The 20,083-nt window shown below is 40.5% G+C and overlaps 1 protein-coding gene across 4 annotated transcripts in view; it reads right to left on the minus strand.

Annotated features, from left to right (window-relative positions):
- ACSM3 (acyl-CoA synthetase medium chain family member 3) overlaps positions 1 to 20,083 on the minus strand; it is a 78,439-nt gene that overhangs the window by 45,852 nt on the left and 12,504 nt on the right. For 2 of the 4 annotated variants that reach the window (XR_006294213.1, XM_043560350.1), the window contains exons 1-3: positions 10,891 to 11,045; positions 5,937 to 6,206; positions 5,115 to 5,325 (exon numbers count right to left, since the gene is read on the minus strand). Coding sequence is in view for 3 of the 4 variants with exons in the window: in XM_043560350.1 (XP_043416285.1) it covers positions 5,115 to 5,325; positions 5,937 to 6,155 (430 nt within the window). In the remaining variant the exon portion in view is untranslated. Of the gene's footprint in view, positions 1 to 5,114; positions 5,326 to 5,936; positions 6,207 to 10,890; positions 11,046 to 20,083 lie in introns of those variants that run through there. The other 2 variants (XM_043560352.1, XM_043560351.1) reach the window with 1 other exon arrangement.

Genomic DNA, 20,083 nt, shown 5'->3' on the forward strand with positions numbered 1-20,083 from the left:
ATTTTTTCTGTTCATCACATTGAAGATTTCCTACCATTCCTTTCTGGCCTGCCAAGTTTCAGTAGATAGGTCTGCTACCACCCTTGTGTGTCTACCTTTGTGTGTTAAGGCCCATTTATCCTTAGCTGCTTTCAGAATTCTCTCTTTATCCTTGTATTTTGCCAGTTTCACTATGATATGTCGTGCAGAAGATCAATTCAAGTTACATCTGAAGGGAGTTCTCTGCCTCTTGGATTTTGATGCCTGTTTCCTTCCCCAGAGGGATTTTGATGCCTTCCCTTACTCAGGGAACTTCTCAGCTATGATTTGTTCAAGTACACCTTCAGCCCCTTTCTCTCTCTCCTTCTTCTGGAATTCCTATGATAGGGATATTGTTCCATTTGATTGCATCACTTAGTTCTCTAATTCTCCCCTCGTACTCCTGGATTTTTTTATCTCTCTTTTTCTCACCTTCCTCTTTTTCCATAATTTTATCTTCTAATTCACCTATTCTCTCCTCTGCCTTTTCAATCCACACTGTGGCAGCCTCCATTTTATTTTGCACCTCATTTATAGCATTTTTCAATTCTTCATGACTATTTTTTAGTCCCTTGATCTCTGTAGCAATAGGTTCTCTGCTGTCCCCTATGCTTTTTCAAGCTCAGCAATTAATTTTATGGCTATTATTCTAAATTCTTGTTCTGTTATATTGCTTCAATCGGTTTTGATCAATTCATTAGCTGTCACTACTTCCTGTAATTTCTTTTGAGGAGAATTTTTCCGTTTCGTCATTTTGGCTAGTTTTCTGTCCCTTATGCATTTTAAATGTTTGTTGTTTGCCCTGCACCTGCGAGCACTGCTATATTAAAGGAGGGTCATACACTGCCCAGGGCCTGGCCCTTCAGGAGGTGTTTTTTCAGAGATTGTTACTTGCTCTCTGTTGTTGCGACTTTGGTTATTTTATTACCCTATTCGTAATAATATTTTGGACCCTCCACCAGATGTGCTTTGATTTGTTCCTTGGAGTGGCCCTGCAAAGGAAAACAGATAGACAAACAGGAGACAAAAACATGCAAACACACAGACAAATAACACAAGCAAATAAACAAAAACAAAAACTTAAAGACTAAAAACAAAAAACCCAAAAGCACCGACTACAGGTAAAGAAGAAAGTGGAGGCAGTGCTGATGGAAAAGCATATACAAAGAGAGAAATGATAGGAACGCGTGGTGGGGGCGGGGGGGGGGGGGCAGAAAAAATAAACATTGATTAGGCAGAGAGACTAAAAGGCTTAATCCAGAGAGAGAGAAAGGAAAATAAAGAAGGAAGCGGGGGAAATGAAACAAAGATAAAGTTACCCAGACAGAGAAATTATATGGCTTGATTATTCCAGAGAGAGAGAAAGGAGTGTAAAGGAGGTGTAGAACATGTATCAAGACAATGGATTAAATATGTCTGTTTAGACAGCCCAATAACCAGAGTAACCAGCCTAGGGGAGAGAAGAGATAAGGAGAAGAAATTGGGGGTGGGGGGAGAATATATCTATATATCCATAATTGACCTAGAGTTAATCCAGGCAATGCTGCATTGCTTGTCGGGAGGAGCTGTCTACAGGGTCTGTGCCAATCAATTGGATATGCAGTTACCCAGTGCAAGGAGGCATGGTTTGGCGTATTCTGAATCCACCTCCACTATGGGCCCTGGGAGTGATCCTTGAGGCCTCACTTTGGTGGTGGTGGTGGTGGGATGGGGGGGGGGGGAGGGAATGGTGATTCTCCAGTCTCTTCTCCACAGAGCCAGACCTGGTGGACTCAGTTTGAGTAGTCTTCACTGTGCCAGGGCATAGATGGGGGGGTCCTTCTGGCTCCACTCGGCCAACTCCCCTGACTCTGTGCTTGGCTAGGATTCAAAGTCCAGTTCAGTGCGCTCTGGCGCTGGGGAAGCGCCTCTCAGTGCGGCGATAAGTGGTCTCGACAGGCTTTGTCTGTGCCTCTACACTTCAGGGAGGACAGCCTTCTCCTACTGTGGACTCAGTTGCTGCCCTCGCTGCGAGCCCACAGGGTGGCAGATGCAGGCAGGCTTTGTCTTTTCCCACAGCACTCCAGGGAGACAGCTGCCTTTTTCTCCTGCAGACTGCGCCCTTGGCCCAGCCACTGTGCCCAAGGGGTGGAGGATGCAGGCAGGTTCTGTACTATCATGCAGCCCTCCAGGGAGGGAACCACTTTCTCCAACTGTGGACTGAGCTCCGGCCTACCACCACATCCAGGGCTGGCTCCCCTCCACCCCAGGTGCATGAACAGGGAGCCATCCCCAGTCGGAAGAAAGCCCTGCAGTTAGAGATTAGATCCCTCTCAGTCTCAATCCCAGTCCGAGGTCTTTCTCCTGTCTAGATACAGTCCTGCACTTCCCTAGCCACTCTTTCTCTTCCCTTTGTCTCTTTGCAGAAGGGGGTCCCTCCCCTCCGTGCTCATGCAGCCTTTTTTTTATCTCCCCCAATTCGCAGTTACCCACCTATCTTTTTTCCAGCTTTCCCATTTTCTTCCTGGTAGATTCAGTCTCTTTTTCTCCCAGGCTCTGGTGTTCAAAGTCCTTTAGTTTCTACACTTCTTTGTTTGAGAGGCATGGGAAGTATTGATTCCCCCTACTTCTCTGCCATGTTGGACCCTCTCCTCATATCCTATCTTTAAAAGAACCTATTAATAGTGATCAATCTTACCTATTAAAACTGCTTCCTATCCAAATTAATCATTCTGGGAAGCATTACATTATTTCTTGTCAGGGAACAAAATGTTACTTTAAATCTTGGGGGAGGCCTCTCATTACCATGTTTGTGATATAGGGTGTATAAGGTGATATTACCAATTTTTGCCTGAAGGGTCAAAAGACTGACACTCGTAGCCCCTTTTCTCCCTGTTAACAGATATACATGAAAGGACAAAATTTTTACAGAAGTTTGTTTGGTGGACAAAAGAAGTAACTCCCATCATTCAGTTTGGCAACAGGATTTGAAAGCCTAGTCCATCTACCCATCCCTCTAGGTGGTAGGTAATGCTTATTTTCAGAATTGTTAGTATATTAGATTTACCATTTATTGCCTCCCTTTCATACTCCCTTCTAAGAGACTCTGCCTTACTTTCTGTAACCTCAGTAACCATGTTTGTACCAGATGAACTTGCCTCTGACCACATCTGACTGGCCTAACCCAAGCCATGCCAATCAGATTCTGCCTCAAATATTTGATTTAAGAGACTGAGAACATACAGAGTTAGGACTTAAGGCATCTGTGTGGCAAACCAAAGCCACATGTCAGCCAAAATGAAGGCAGCAAAGAAATCATGTGTTAGCAGATGTCAAAAGAACAGATGCTTGAGAGAGGCAGAGACAAGAGGCCCTATGGCTTTAAAGCAAAAGAAATAGAGAAAGAAGCTGCCCACCTCCCTTGCAGAGGCCAGTTGCTCTTTCTGCACTTTTTTTTCTGTGAGATTCTTCAGTAGACATCCAATAATTATCCTTCCTTAATTGAACTAATATGAATGGATTTCTGGTCTTGGAAATCCAACATTCCCCTTACTAAGACAATGAGTATAGCAGCATTCATGAAAGCTATCATTTTGTTAAAAAAGAAAAACTGTAAAAGTGGGTTCTGCTACTCCAGTGTATAATTTATATGTATATATGATATGGAATGTATAACTCTCCTCAATTGCAAGTAATTATTATGATAAATTAAGAATGCTTACTTAATATAATGATTTATTATAACGGTAGGGATATGAATTAATTCAACCAATATTTTACTGAGCATTTACTATATGTCAACAATTGGAGGTACAGACATGACTATCTCATAGTCATTGCCTTTTAGGAACATACATAGTCCTATGGGAATGACAAATTTATGAACAAATGATATACCCAGACAACATAGTACAGGTTAAAATAAAAATGCATACATGTTTTTTAGGGGAGCTCAAAAAAGAAAGCACCTAATTGGGACATCAGGGTGGGGTTGCCTGAGAAGTGACATAGAATTAAGACCTGAAAATCCAATAGTTGTCCAGGAGGTTAGGTGTGAGGAAAAGGCTTTCCACACATAGGAAACAATGTGCACAAAAGCCAGGAAATGGGAAGGATCATGAACCTTATAGGAAACCACTTGCTACTCCTGGAGCACAGAGTATGAAAACAATGAAGGGAAGATAGTTCAAACCTTCCATGACAAACTAAAGAAGTTCAGATGTTACCAGGTAGGCAATGGAGAGTTATTAAATCATGTCAAGCAGCATAATGACAGGATAGAATGTGCATTTTAGAAAGAACAGTAGCTATGGAGAATGAATTGCGTAGGACTAAAGTGGGCACACACAAGACCAGAATTAGGAAGACTTTTGGGCAAGCCCATTCAGGAGATGGCAAACATGTGAAGTAAGGCAATGGCAATGGAATTGGAGAAGAAGAGGGACTCAAGGGGCACGTAGAAAGTCAAATTTACAAGATGCAGGAACTGATTTGGAAGGAGGAGTAGCAGCTGCTTGGCTTAGGGTACCAGATGAATGGTAATTAACCATGAGAGAAATAAAGGCATGAAAGAAGAACTAGGGTAGGTTCTTTGAGTTTGTGGCTGCATTGAGATTCAGATGGCCATGAGTCTATAGGAGGAGAAGAGTGGGAGGTATGAGGGTATTCAATTGTTGATTGGCATTTGGTTAATAAACTTATTTCATGGGGCACCTGGGTGGCTCAGTAGGTTAAGAGTCTTGACTCTTGGTTTTGGCTCAGGTCATGATCTCAGGGTTTGTGAGTACAAGCAGCACATCGGGCTCTGAGCTAACAGCACAGAGAATCTCTCTCTCCCTCTTTCTCTGCCCCTTCTCTACTCTCTGTCTCTCTCAAAAATAAATAAACTTAATTAAAAAAAATAAACTTAATTTCATTATGAAAAACCCAACTCATAGTTTAAGTCAAAAGATAGGAAATGTTTCCAACACATTTCTAAGGTTTCTGAGAATACTACTATATTGTGTATAGTTCCTCAAATAATTTACCCAAATGAATGTCTCATGATTACTTAGATGTTTTGGAAACTCTCCCATCTAGCCTATTTTAAATATAATCAGATTGCAAGCACTACTAACCTGTTCGCAGACAGGCTACATTTGCAAGCCACCATTCTGGGATCCTGGGCAGAATCACAATTACTCGATCTCCTCTTTTCAGGGCACAGGCTTCTGTAAGTATATTGGCAAATTTTCTAGACAAAGATCCCAGTTCTTCAAAACTCCATCTCACTTCTTCTCCATTTCCATTTATCCACCAGAAGGCTGGATTGGAAGGTCTCTTTCCAGCCTGAGGAAAGACAAACCAGTCATGGATTTAAAGGTCATTATGCAGCTAAATTCTATTTTAACTGACTTAATGGAATATTTTTTCCAGAATAAAATTCACAGGTCATTAGTTAAGACACATATGGAATATTGGGAAATAACTCTAGAGTCTTTATTTCTAGCTGTTGGGAGCCATGTCATTTCTTCCAGCATATGTCATTTCTCATTTAGCCTGATTGCTTTTCTTTCCAAGAAGTTAGAATTCTTGCATCCCTTTATATTCTCTCAGTGACATGTCTATGTCTTGTTTCCTACCATTTCTGACTCTTGGAATCATTTTCATTCGAGTCCTTTCTGGATTTTTAAGAAGTTAACCTATAATCATGCATTTTTATAACCATCACCTTTCTCAACCATGGAACTATTAACATGTTGAGCCAGATAATTCTTTGCCATGGGGAACTGTCTTATGTATTAGAGGATGTGTGGCAGCATCCCTGGCCTCTAACCATTGGCACACACCTTCTCACAAGTCATGGCAACAAAATTGTTTCCAGACATGGTCAAATATCCCCTGGGGGCAAAACCACTTCTATCTGAGAAACTGTAGTTGGACTGGCCCTTGCTTCATACCTTTTCCATATTGGTCCATTGGTCCAGGATATCTTTAGCAAAGTTGAAATACTCTGGAGTCTCCAGTTTGAATTCCTGTTTCATGGATTCATAGTTGGAAAAATTCTGAGGAGGCACTATTCTATAATCTTTATGCAGTTCTCTCACAGAACCAGGGATTGCTAGGCGCCAAAAACACTTGGCACGAAGTAATGTCTTCATAGTGACAAGAGGTAGCATCAGTCTTGCTGGATGTGTTAGCACTCAGGGTTTCCACAGAAACTAATCCATCTAAAAGACAAGTAAAAGGATATGTATTTGTCTCTCTCCTAAAGGTAGCTATACCCCAAAATAGCTAAGTTTTATTATTATTACTAACAATCATCCTAAAAATGCCATTCTCTGAGCACTCAATATGTTTTAAACACTGTACTTTGTTTCACTTACATACAAATTATCACTAAATCGTCAGAGTAACTCTGTGACATGGATACTATTATCATTTCTGTTTAAAGAAAGAAAAAATGACGAAGCAAGGCTGTCTTAGTCAACTCTGACCACCATAACAAAATACCATAGACAGGATGGCTCAAAAAATAGACACTTATTTCTCACAGTTCTGGAGGCTGGGAAATCTAAGACCAAGTGCTGGCCAGTTCAGTTTCCCAGTATGGGCTCTGTTCCTGGCTTGTGGATGACCACCTTCTCTTTGTTTCCTCACATGGTAGAGAGAGCAAGAGCTCTGGTTTCTCTTCTCCTTTTATAAAAATATTAAACCCATTATTGGGGCCTCACCCTGTGACCTCATCTAAACCTAATTCCCTCCTAAAGACGCCACCTCCAAATACCATCACATTTCGGGGGTCAGGGCTTCAACATAAGAATTTGGAAGGGTCACATTCAGTCCACAACAGAGGCATTAGTTGGATCTGAACCTAGAACTGTCTGGTCCCAGCTCATTCTCCTGACTATGTACTACATACTATTGCCTCCCATATGCATTTCTAAAGAAGTGAAGATCTGGGTCACTCAGTTACTCTCAGTGAAAGCAAAGGGCCAAGCCTGCTTATCTAATTTAATCTTTCACCGTCATTTCAAGAGTTGTACAGACATGTTCAGGAGAAATTTCCACAGTGGGTAATCCATAAGTGAGAAAACTGAGAGTACCCCAGTACCAATTAGGCATGAAAGAACTGTCAAAAGTCCTTTGGTTTATAGGCCATAGTTCCCATGCTCCCAGTAGGAGCCCACACAACCTTCCAGTCCAGGCTTGGAGCTGCATTTACGGGAGATGTAATAATAGGGCTTTAACCTTTAGGACTTTTGTGGGGGAGGACCCTTCAGGCCACGGAGCCCCCCTGCTTCTGTGGGAAATCATTTGATCATGATGTCATTTACTTGGCTGAGGTCTCATAAACAAAGTTATTAAAAACATGGTTCTAGGGATTGTAGGGTTCTCTTCTTCATACATTCTGTAATCTTCCAAATTTCCTACAATGAAATACTACTCTCATAATCATTAAATCATTTTTAACTCCAACTCTAGCTATGTGGTGTGTAAGGCAGCATGGCTATGTGGGAGAGTTTCTATACTGATATGTTGTCAAACAATAATTAATAATGTCAGCCATCAGTTTTATCCTAAATAGGTCTGGTGTTTGGGCATCATGTTGCTGCACCCAATGCATTATAAGATCTGGGTTCTTCTTCTGACCCTCCCACCTGTTTATGTGAAGACCAGACAAGTCACTGAACTTGAACCCTCTGAGATCATCTGGTTTGAGCTCCCCATTTTTCACCTGCAGAGAAAACAGAGCCCCAGAGAAGGGAAGCAACTTGCTTCAATATGTCATATCAGAGTTAGAACTAGAACTCACGTCTTTGGATTCTCATTTGAATGTTCTCTTTACTGTTGTTCAATAGGATTTCAGTAGAGCAGTGATTCTCAACCCTGGCTGTATATTGGAATCACCAGCAAAGCTTTTTTAAAAAATACCGATGCCTGGGTATTAGACCAATTAAATCAGAATCTCTGGAAGATGGGGCCTGGGCAGCATATTCTTAAAATTTCCTCAGAGGATGTTAATGTGCAATCAAGGTGGAGAATCACTGATTCAGAGGTTGTGATCTGTGAACCAGCAGCATCAGCATAACCTGGAAGCTAGTTAGAAATGCACATTTTCAGAACCTGGTTTTCTGTTTTGCCAATGTAGAGACTAATAGAACCCCTGTCAGAGAGAATTGTCCCAAAGATTAAATGAGATAATACATACAAAGTGCTTATCATGGTGTCTAGCATATTACTACTCTCTAGAGCAGGGGTTGGCAAACCTTTTCTGTAAAGGGCCAGATAATAATTTAGGCTTTCTGGGCCATATGTATGATCTCTGTGGCAACTGCTTACTTCAACTCTGGTTGAGATAGAAGCCATTGACAATACATGACTAAATAGACATAGCTATGTTCCAAAAAAGACCTATTTATGGATACTGAAACTTGAATTTCATATATTTTTCATGTGTCATGAATTATTATTCCTCTTTTGACTTTTTCAAAACTGAAAAAAACATTTATAATATAATATAAATTATAAATATTATATAAAGATAAATCCCATACATTTGGCAGCCGTCTCCCTTATTACAGAATTAGCATCAGGTTTCATTCAGCTGAAAGGAGTTAAGTAGTAGTTAAAAACACTAGGTTTTCAGTGTTGTAACTTTTCTCTTTATTTGTAATTTTTTAGATCATGTCTTCAAATGTTTCAAAAAACAAAAAATGTTTATATTTTTACGTTATAATATTTATAGAAAATTAAAATGTAAAAACCATTCTTGGTTTGCAGCCTGTATAAAAACAGGTAGAGGGTGGGATTTAACTCACGGCTCTAGTTTGCTGATCTTTGGTGTTAGAATGTAAGTTCTATGAGGGTAGGCATTTAGTCTGTTATGTTCATGGGACTATCCCTGGGAAATATCATCGTGTTCAGCCCATAGTATTTGCTTATTTGTTGAATGAAGAAATGACTCAGAAGGGATAACTTTTATATACAGTTTATTTCAATAGCTCAGGATAACAGTAGACCTGAGCAGTGCCTTTATTGCTTAATCAGATTTATATAAATACCTGGACTGTTCACATGTGGCTATTTAAATTTAAATTAATTTAAATACTATTTAAAAATAAGTTCTTAGAGTAACTGAATTTTAAGCACTTAAGTAGCCACTTGTGGCTCTTGGCTACTGCATATAGATAACTGCAGACACAAAACATTTCTATCACTGCAGAACATCTCTTGTGGACAGTGCTGATCTATATTGATAATAGCTCAGAAGTGGGTGATATAAGGGGCACCTGGGTGGCTCAGTTGGTTAAGCTTCCAATTTTGGCTCAGGCCATGATCTCATGGTTGGTGAGTTAGAGCCCCACATTAAGTAGTAGTTAAAAACACTAAGCTTTTAGTATAACTTTTCTGTTTATTTGTAATTTTTTAGATCATGTTTTCAAATGGTGCAAAAAGCATAAAAATTACACAGTGAAAAAATCTTCCCCCTGCACCCCCAACTCACAGCTGCTCAGTCTCATCCCCCCCCCCACTCTCTTAAGGAACTACAATTACTTCTATGTATCTTTTCAGTATTTCTTTATGTGTATTTAAGCAAAAGATTCTTCTTTCTCCACCACTTTGACACAACAGGTAACCTAGAGTACACACTATTCTTCCCATTAAAAAACATTTTTATGACAAATTCTTGAAGGTCTTTCCATGTCAGTACATAAGTATCTTTCTCATTTTGGGTTTTTTTTTTTAAATGTTCTTGTTTTGTTTAAAGAGTGCATGACATTCCAGTGAACAGCTGCACCATAATTTCTTAAGCCAGTCCTCTATTGATGTCATAGGAATTGTTTCCATTATTATGCATTTAAGATGAAATTTTGAAGCTATTTCCTTCACCACATTTAGAATCCTTCAAACATATAATGAAAAGAAAATTGACCAGTCATTTGGAGCTTAAAATGAGCCTAACCATTCTGCTCTACCAAAAAGAACTTATCAGCATCCTCCTCATCAAAGTGGTAAGATTGCCTTCTCCCCAGCGACGTTCTTTTCAGTGATCTTAGCATTTCATAACATCTATTTTCCAGGTTTCCAATATTCTTTGTAGGTGAAGGAGCTGAGCTAGGAGTACAGATGTTTATACTGAGCTACAGAAAACTCCTCTAAGAGAGAAAGTACCATTCCTGGTCAGCTGGGCTTTCAAAGTATTTAAGGTCTCATCTAAGATGCAAGCTCTACATCTATATAAACAGCAATGCAGAAGAGGCTTTAGCCGCCCTACATCTCTGTAAGTATCTCTCCTACCAAGTAATCCAAGTAATAACAGTGGCTTAGCATATATAGCCTCAAAGCAAGGTGAAGCCCCCTACTATTCTCCCTAGCCCTAAACTTAACCTTCTCTATAGGATTTTTAGAGCTGCCCTTGATCACTTACTGGAGAAAAGTGGCTTCCCTGGATTATTTCCTTGGATTTTCATTTATACATTCCCTGAAGTTTCCCTAGAGGTAGTATGCATACTTTCTGGATGATGTAAAAGATGGATTCCTATCTGCCACTGAGCAGGGTGGAGAGGTAAGTAGACAGCACAATGAAAAACTCAGCTGGTACTTGAACTCAATTAAGTTTTTTCCAAAACATTTTACCAAGTTAACACATGCACATAGTTAAAAAAAAAATTACATAGTACCAAAAGACTTAAAATGAAAAACTTATCTGCTATGTTTATAGCCTTTTGTGTGTACATACTCCTTGCTTACTAGATACAATTACACAACAGCTGAGAAATTCTGATAGAAATACTTTCATGAGAGCACTTTTGATTTGTTGGTTTTGCTTGCTTGTTTGTTACTCTTGCTCAAAAGTGCATGTGCCAGCCCAGAAAACCTTACATAGAAGACAGATAAGGTAGTACTCACTAAAGTGAAAGATTCCAACACAGCTGGTGGTGATGGCAGACCTGTTTCCTAGAAGAGCAGCCCTGAAACTTGAACTCTCACTTCTGCTTTAGTCCTCGTAGTAGCCAACAGAAGAGGGAGAAGTAGTCTGACAACTGGAAGAAGCAAGACATAGAGGGCCCTTCCTGGATTGGTGGAGACATTCTAGAGGGAGGAGCAGGAGTATCAGGCCAAGTTTACGCTGAAAGTTTACACAATTTTCTGCCACCCTCCCTTTTAGAGTTAATTATTTAAATACCCTGTAAGCTTTTGCTGGGGAGCTGGGAAAGTAATTTATTCACAGGAAGAAAAGTGTCTATGGAGTTGCTGGGGGATGGGTCCCATGAAGGAATAGAGGAAGTTTTCTCTTAGAAGGAGCAAAGAAAAAAGGACTTAAGAAGACAAAGAGGGGGTTTAAATGGAAAAGAAAGAAGTTAAGGGGTGGGTTTGGGTTGCTCTAGGTCTTAGGGAACCTGTTGCTGTGTTTATCTGTTGAGCTGGTGATGACTAAACATAAATGCTATCAGGTCATTCCTCTGCTCAAATCCTTCAGTGCTTCCTGGTTCACTCCAGGTCAAATCTCAAGTCCTTCCATGGACTACAAGGAGCTGGTGATCCATGGAACTACAAGGACTACAAGATCACCAGAGAGATCAGGTCCTCTCTGACCACCACCCACCTCTCCTTCTCTTAATCTTCTGCAGCTTGAACATACCACACATGTTCCAGCTTTGGGATCTTTGAACTTACAGCTTCTACTGCCTGGAAAACTCTTCTCTTAGATAATCCCTTGGCTAAATCCCCATTTTATGAGGTATCCATCAAAGTGGTCTTCTCTTACTACATTTTCTAAAACAGCACCCCTCATTTTTTTTTCTCTTTAATCTGTGTTAATTTTTTACATCTCTTACCATCACCCTTAGGAGTAAGAACTTTGTTTTGTTTGCTGATGCATCACTATTGTCTAGAGCAGTTGCTGGCAGCTTTTAGGCATTCAATAAATATTTGATTGGTAAATGAATAAGTAAATGACCTTTTCAGTTACATGTGACAGAAACCCAATTCAAATTCACTCAAACAAAATGAGGGATTTATTGGTCACTTTTTAGTTCTATGAGTGTTTGGTTGTTGTTGATTCCCTGGGATTATCTATGTAGATAGTCACATAATCTGCAAATAGGGACAGTTTTACTTCTTTCTTTTGGTTCTCTGTGCCTTTTATTTCCTTTTCTTGCCTTATTGCATTAGCTAGAATTTACAGGCTATGTTGAAAAAGAATGGTGAGAGCAGCTATGCTTGCCTTGTTCCTGATATTAAGTGGAAAGCATTCAGTCTTTCATGCTTGGGGGTAATGTCAGCTGTAATATTTTGTAGATGACATTTATCAAGTTGAGGAAGTTCTCCTTTATTCTTATTTTTCTGAAAATTTTTATCATGAATAAGCCTTGAATTTTGGCAAATACCTTTTCTGTCTCAATATCATCATGTGATTTTTCTTCATTAGCCTATTAATAAAGTGGATTTTTTAATCATTGAACCAGCCTTGCTTCCCTGAAATAATATATATTTATATTTATAGCTGAATTCTATATACCTCTTGCCAATTTTGAGAAGTTTTCCATCATTATTTCTTGGAGCAATTTTCTAGCCCTGCCCTCTCTCCCTTTTTGGGAGTCTTATGACACAATGTTAGATCTTTTATGATAGCCCTACAAGTCTCTGAGGCTCTTTTTTTTTTTTTTTTTTTTTTTTTTTTTTTTTTGTCAGCCTGGTTTCTCTCTGTTGTTAATATTGGGGAACTTTTTTTTTTTTCAGATTTTCTAAATTGACCACTTTATTTAAACAGAAAAAAAAAAACCCACAATTTTAATTATGTACATATGTGGGAACCCTACAAAGATATGAGACTCCTACATTGATTAAATTTGACCATCAAAACTGTTACTTTTTAAAAATGTTTATTTATTTTAAATTTTTTAATTTATTTTTTTAATTTACATCCAAGTTAGTTAGCATATACTGCAACAATGATTTCAGGAGTAGATTCCTTAATACCCCTTACCCATTAAGTCTATCCCCCCTCCCACAACCCCTCCAGTAATATATTGGGTAATTTTTATTTTTCTATCTTCCAGTTAACTAATTATTTTCTCTTCTTCCTCCCATTCTGCCGTTGAGTCTATCCAATTAAGTTTTTCTCTTATTATATTTTTTATTGTATTTTTTAATTTTAAAATTTCCATTTCGTTCTTCTTGATAATAATCTATTACTTTGCTGAGGCTTTGGTGTTTCAAGCATATATATTTACAATTGCTTGTTGAAGCATTTTTATTATGGCTGCTTTAAAATCTTTGTCAGATACTTCTAACATCTTTGTCATCTTGGTGTTGGTGTCTATTGACTGTCTTTTTTAATTCAGTTTGAGATCTTTGTGGTTCTTGGTATGGTGAGTGATTTTCATTTGAAACCTGGACATATTTTTATTATGTAATCAAATTCTAGATCTCATTTAAACCTTCTGTTTTAGCTGGCTTTTTTCCACATTGTCCTGGCAGGGTAAGTGGGAGGACACCACCTCATTAATGCCAGATGAATATAGAAATCTAGGTTGTCCACTAAGTCTCCAATTAAACTGGGATTGGGAGCAGTGCTGGGGTGGGGATAGAAGTTCCAACTCCTCATGGGGTCTCTACTGACACTGGCCTGTTCCCTACTTGGCATTCTCTGATGCTACCCCAGTGGAGGGTATTGGGATACCTTGTTATAGACTGGTGAGAGTAGAAGTCTAAGCTTCCCACTCTACCTTTTGCTGGCATAGGTAAGGATATGTGGAGCCGTGATTTTTTCTGTGGTATTTGGCTGGAGTAGAACAGATAATATTTAAAAGTTTTTTTTGTCTTGGTAGGCTGCTCCTTTCATGGTCCTCTGGTAAAAGACAGCAGGCTTTTTCTGGGGCTTTTATTGTTGGTACCATTGGTATTTCCAAGTTTCTGGCTTTTTCATCTCCCAAGTCTACAATATATGAGGCAAAAAAAGAAAACCCAGGGAACTGACCACTGGGTCATTCCTTAGGTCTCAAACTCTATAACCAGTCTGCCTTCCTCTCTATACCTTCCAGAGTCTTATGTTTGTTTTATATCTAATGTCCAGGGATTTCAGTTGCACTTAGCAGGAGAAAAGAGAAAAGTCTGTCTACTTCCTCTTCCCAGAGTAGAAGTCCTCCCAACTCATTTTTCGAGATTAGAATAACATTGATAGCAAAACGAAACAAGAACACTGCTAAAAAGAAAATCACAGGCAAACTGAAAAACTATGAACAAACAAAAAGTCAAAAATAGATTTTTAACAAACTGAAATCAGCAATGTACAAAAACCAAAACTCCATTATGACAAGTTTGAGTTTATCCTAAGAAAAGGCAAAAGGAGAAAAACCAATATGAGCATTTCAGTGCACACATAAAATGTATAAATTTCAGTATTTATTCATGATAACCTCCATTGCCCTCAAAAGTAAAATTCAAGTGGAAGGAGATTTATTTAATGTGATAAATAATGTATATCAACAAATTATTTTGATATTGAACATTAGAAACATTTTATGGTGAAATATTAGAAGCATTCCAACTAATTGAGAATAAGGCAGTGGTCACCATGCCTAATTAATATTATACCATGGGGCACCTGGGTGGCTCAGTCGGTTAGATGTCTGACGTTGGCTCAGGTCATGATCTTGTGATTCATGGGTTTGGGCCTTGCATGGGGCTCTGTGCTGACAGCTCAGAGCCTGAAGCCTGGTTCGGATTCTGTGTCTCCCTCTCTCTCTGCTCCTCTCTTGCTCATGCTCTGTGTGTCTCTCAAAGATAAATAAACATTAAAAAAAATTTTTTTAATTAAAAAACCTAAAAAACAATGCAGAAGATAGCCTCCAACAAAGAGTTAATTACCCAACTTTAAAAGTAAGGGCTATGGCTGAGAAACCCTGATCTAATGTCTAAGTGGATTCAGTGCTTACTAATAGGCCTTTACACATAGCTTGTCTTTCCTTGTATTCATTAATGTTTTTCTTTGTTAGCTGAATTTAACACCTACTAGATTTTTTCCCCCCACAAGGGCTTATAATGACTGCTTTCCCTTGCTTAGTTGGTAATGCCTAACTACTGACTTTATACTGAGAATATAAAGTCTAGGTAAGAGCTTCTTGTGTTAAATTTTCTTTCCCTCAGAAAACTGTAGACCTTGTTTCACTGTTATTTGGCATTAAATATTACTTTGGAGAAGCCCAAGGTCAAACAAGTTCTGTTCTCCTGGAATGTGCCTGTTGTATAATAGAAAATTTGACTGGCCTTTGTCCCTGGTTCCTAATTCCTTGGAGACTCTAAATCCCTAGAATTCCTGGGTAATAGGAGTGCCTTTGTTATTCATGAACCCCTTAAATGCCACCTGAGATTATGCTAGCAAGGTGACTCAGGATGAAGCGTCTGGTCACCAGAAAGGTCAGCCATGTGATCAGAGGGTTGGAGCTTTGAAGCTCTGGGGAGAGAAGGGGAACTGGAGATTGACTTGAGTCAAATGTCTAATGATTCAGTCAATTATGCCTAAATAATGAAACCCCAATAAAAATGGTGAAGTTTCCTGGTTGGTGAATATATCCAATATGCTGGGAGGGTGACATGCCCTGATTCCACAGAGAGAGGGCATGGAAGCTGTACATTTGGGACTTTCCAGACTTTCTTTTATGCTTCTTTTCATTTGGCTGGTCCTGATATATAACCTTTATAATAAAACTGTAATCCTAAGTCTAGCACTCTTTTGAGTTCTGTGAGATCTAGTGAATTAAGGGACAGGAGGGGGTGGTAGCCAGTTGGTCAGAGGTTTGTGTGGTCTGGGGACCTGTGAACTTACAGTTAACATCTGAAGTATGGGAAGTCTTTCTGGGGACTGTGCTTTTAAAGCTGTGAGGTCTGATGCTATCCCAACAGTGTCAGAACTGAATTGAAATGCAGCACTGTAGAGCCTCACTTACTCTGCCTGGGTGCTTGTGTAATTTTTTCTTTATTCACAAATTAATTAACTTCAGCCAGAGGTGTTTTAATGTTGTTATTCCTATATCAGGTCTTATCTACAACAAATGTGTCTTATTGTTCTGTAGATTCTTTTTCTGTTATGCTAGTTTATGGTCATTCTCTATTATGATTTCTACATCATTCGTCGTAATGTTATTGACTTGGGTCCTTGGGCTCTCCAAGCAATAGGAATTGACTGGGGCCAAATGGGAATTTCCAGGCAAGGCTTTTATTGGGCTTATGCTGGAGCACAAGGGAGACAGCGCAAAGGCAGGGTCCTTCATGCTGGCTGTCAGAACAAAGGCCAAGGAAGTTTTTAAAGACGGTAAGGTGGGAAAGGAGTGATGTCTGAGCATGTAGGAGTGAAGAGAGATACAGGAAGTTGGGCGGATAGGCAAAGTGGACAGAACATGCTTCTTCACGCATCGCATGTCTCATTACCGTGTTAAATATCCACCCCTGGGCATGGTTTTTAGTATTATAATGAGGGACAAAGTCAGTGAAAGGTCAACACTGGGGTCCATCTTGCAGACTGGTTTGATTTGGTCTTCACCAGTCTTTGTAGTGGGGTCCCTGCTTTGGTAAGCATCCTGTTTTCCCATTCCTGTAAGACCATAGAGATCCATCTCTCAAGGATTGCTGGATTTTGTGGTGAAGATTGAGGGGACCTGAGTTCAGTTCCTGTTCCATCTTAGTAACTTCAGTGCTCATGTAAACAACCCATTTAATACTGTGGTCTTTAATTCTCTTAATATCCTGTCTCCCAATGATCTTAATCCTACCCAGCCTTAGTCTCTCATTCTTGTGACTGCACCCCACACCTTCTCATTGCCACCAACACTACTACCTCCAAAATCTGTGTCAACATCCCCCACCCCGCTTTTTTTTTTTTTACTAATTTCTCCTGTCTTGCCAGTTCATTTCCCTTTACTATCTTTATCACAGTAATTCCTTTAAATCCACTAAAATCTTCAGTCCATTGACTTGAACACTGTCTTCTTCATACCTTCACTTACCTCTTGCCCATCTTGGATTCTAGGTCCTACACAGCTCCTTTGTACTGCTCTCCCTCACCATACTCACCCGAAAAAACCCAGCTTTCTGCAAAACTCCAGATAGCTATCTCCCTATATTGTGACTGCACATGAGCAGCTTAACATAGCTCTGGAGAAATGGTTCTGCAGAAACCTGGTTCTGCACTTAGGATGTTGATGGTACTTGCTAATGGTCTTAAAAAATCCAAGCGGGTCCTCCCCATTGCCTGATAACCCCATTACATATCTATAGGTGGAGATAACCATTTCATACCTTCTCCTATTTCTATAAACCTTCATCTCTCCTCTCCTCCTCTTATTTCACTGAGATTTAGAAGTAGCCAGAAGAGAATTTCCTCAACCCCCTAGTACTTAATCAACCTAAACTCCTACAATTCTGTTCATACCTTCTGCATTCCTTCCTGTAACAATGAATAGTTGTCAGGTTCCTAGTTTGGGCCACCCTCTCCACAGTGTCCTTGACATCATCTGCTCTCCCCAACTCAAGAACATTACTCCTTCAATTACCTCTCTCCTGTACCACCCATTTCTTCCTTTTATTTTGGACTAGGAGTTGCAAAGAGACAGCCACAAACACATAGTAATATCTCCTATATTAAAATATCTTAGGGGGGGGGGGCAGCTCACCGGGCCCTTGATTCTGAACTACACACCTACAGGGAGTCAGAAAGTTGTCACGAGATGAGGAAATCCTGATGCTGGCTTTGTCTTCCTGACCTGGGAGGTAGTGGTGACAATGGACATGAAGTGAGAGGGTGATGTCTGGGCCTCAGCTGTAATCTGTCCTATGCTGGCATTGAGTGAACCCTTTCAAGTTCAATCTTTGAACAATTTTCACAGTGTTGGACAACAAAGAAGACAGAAAAGCATCTCTGAGAACATCATTTTCCAGGTTCCATTTGTGTCAAGGTGGTGGCTGGTAACAAGTTCTTAAAGAAAAAAGGCTGGCTTCTGGGAAGATGGCGGTGTAGGAGGATGCTGGGCTCACGGCATCCTGAGGATCACTTAGATTCCACCCACACCTACCTAAATAACCCAGAAAATCACCAGAAGACTAGCAGAACGGACTTTCCGGAGCCAAGCCTAGATGAGAGGCCCATGGAAGAGGGTAGGAAGGGCGGCGAGGTGGTCGCGCTCCATGGACTGGCGGGAGGGAGCCGGGGTGGAGGGGCAGCCCACCAGCAAAGCAGAGCCCCTGAGTCTGGCTTGCAAAAGCAGAGGGGCCAGACGGAGTGTGTTCGGACAGCAAGTGGGACTTAACATCTGGAATGTTATAAGTTAACAGCTCTGCTCGGAGAACGGGAGGGCTGGAGAACAATGGGAAGGAGAGTTGTTGAGCCCCAGAGGACAGAGCTCAGCTTGGCAGGGAACAAAGGCGGTTGTCAGCGCCATCTCCCTCGCCCATCCCCCAGCCAAAATCCCAAAGGGAACCAGTTCCTGCCAGGGAACTTGCTTGCACCGCGCAAACACCCAACGCTGTGCTTCTGCGGATCCATCCCTCTGGCAGGTCTGACTCACTCCCGGTGCCACAGGGCCCCTCCTGAAGTGGATCTCCAAAGGAAAAGCGAGCTGAGCCTCCCCCTCCCGCCCCTGTGCAACTTGCCTATCCACCCCAGCTAATATGCCAGATCCCTAGCACCACAAACCTGGCAGTGTGCAATAGCCCAGACAGACCATGCCACCCCATGGTGAATCCCGCCCCTAGGAGAGGGGAAAGGAAGGTACACACCAGTCTGACTGTGGCCCCAGTGGTGGGCTGGGGGCAGACATCAGGTCTGACTGCGGCTCCGCACAGCAACGCAAGTTATTCAAGACAGCACAGGGGAAGTGCCCTGCAGTTCCACACTACTCCAGGGACTATCCAAAATGACAAAATTGAAGAATTTCCCTCAAAAAAACCTCCAGGAAATAACAACAGCTAACGAACTGATCAAAAATGATTTAAACAATATAACAGAAAGTGAATTTAGAATAATAGTCATAAAATTAATCGCTGGGCTTGAAAACAGTATAAAGGACAGCAGAAAATCTATTGCTACAGAGATCAAGGGACTAAGGAACAGCCAGGAGGAGCTAAAAAAAATGCTATTAATGAGCTGCAAAATAAAATGGAGACGACCACAGCTCGGATTGAAGAGGCAGAGGAGAGACTAGGTGAACTAGAAGATACAATTATGGAAAAAGAAGAAGCTGAGAAAAAGAGAGATAAAAAAATCCAGGAGTATGCTGGGAAAATTAGAGAACTAAGTGATGCACTAAAGAGAAATAATCTACGCATAATTGGTATTCCAGAGGAGGAAGACAGCGGGAACGGAGCTGAAGGTATACTTGAAGAAATAATAGCTGAGAACTTCCCTGATCTGGGGAAGGAAAAAGGCATTGAAATCCAGGAGGCACAGAGAACTCCCTTCAGACGTAACTTGAATCGATCTTCTGCACGACATATCATGGTGAAACTGGCAAAATACAAGGATAAAGAGAAAATTCTGAAAGCAGCTAGGGATAAGTGTGCTCTAACATATAAAGGGAGACCTATAAGACTCGTGACCAATCTCTCTACTGAAACTTGGCAGGCCAGAAAGCAATGGCAGGAGATCTTCAATGTGATGAACAGAAAAAATATGCAGCCGAGAATCCTCTATCCAGCAAATCTGTCATTCAGAATAGAAGGAGAGATAAAGGTCTTCCCAAACAAACAAAAACTGAAGGAGTTCATCACCACTAAAACTAGCCCTACAGGAGATCCTAAGGGGGATCCTGTGAGACAAAGTACCAGAGACATCGCTATAAGCATGAAACCTACAGACATCACAATGACTCTAAACCCATATCCTTCTATAATAACACTGAATGTAAATGGACTAAATGCGCCAACCAAAAGACATAGGGTATCAGAATGGATAAAAAAACAAGACCCATCTATTTGCTGTCTACAAGAGACTCATTTTAGACCTGAGGACACTTTCAGATTGAAAGTGAGGGGATGGAAACTATTTATCATGCTACTGGAAGTCAAAAGAAAGCTGGAGTAGCCATACTTATGTCAGACAAACTAG

Source organism: Prionailurus bengalensis, chromosome E3, assembly GCF_016509475.1.
Source record: "Prionailurus bengalensis isolate Pbe53 chromosome E3, Fcat_Pben_1.1_paternal_pri, whole genome shotgun sequence".
Lineage (NCBI taxonomy): Eukaryota > Metazoa > Chordata > Mammalia > Carnivora > Felidae > Prionailurus > Prionailurus bengalensis.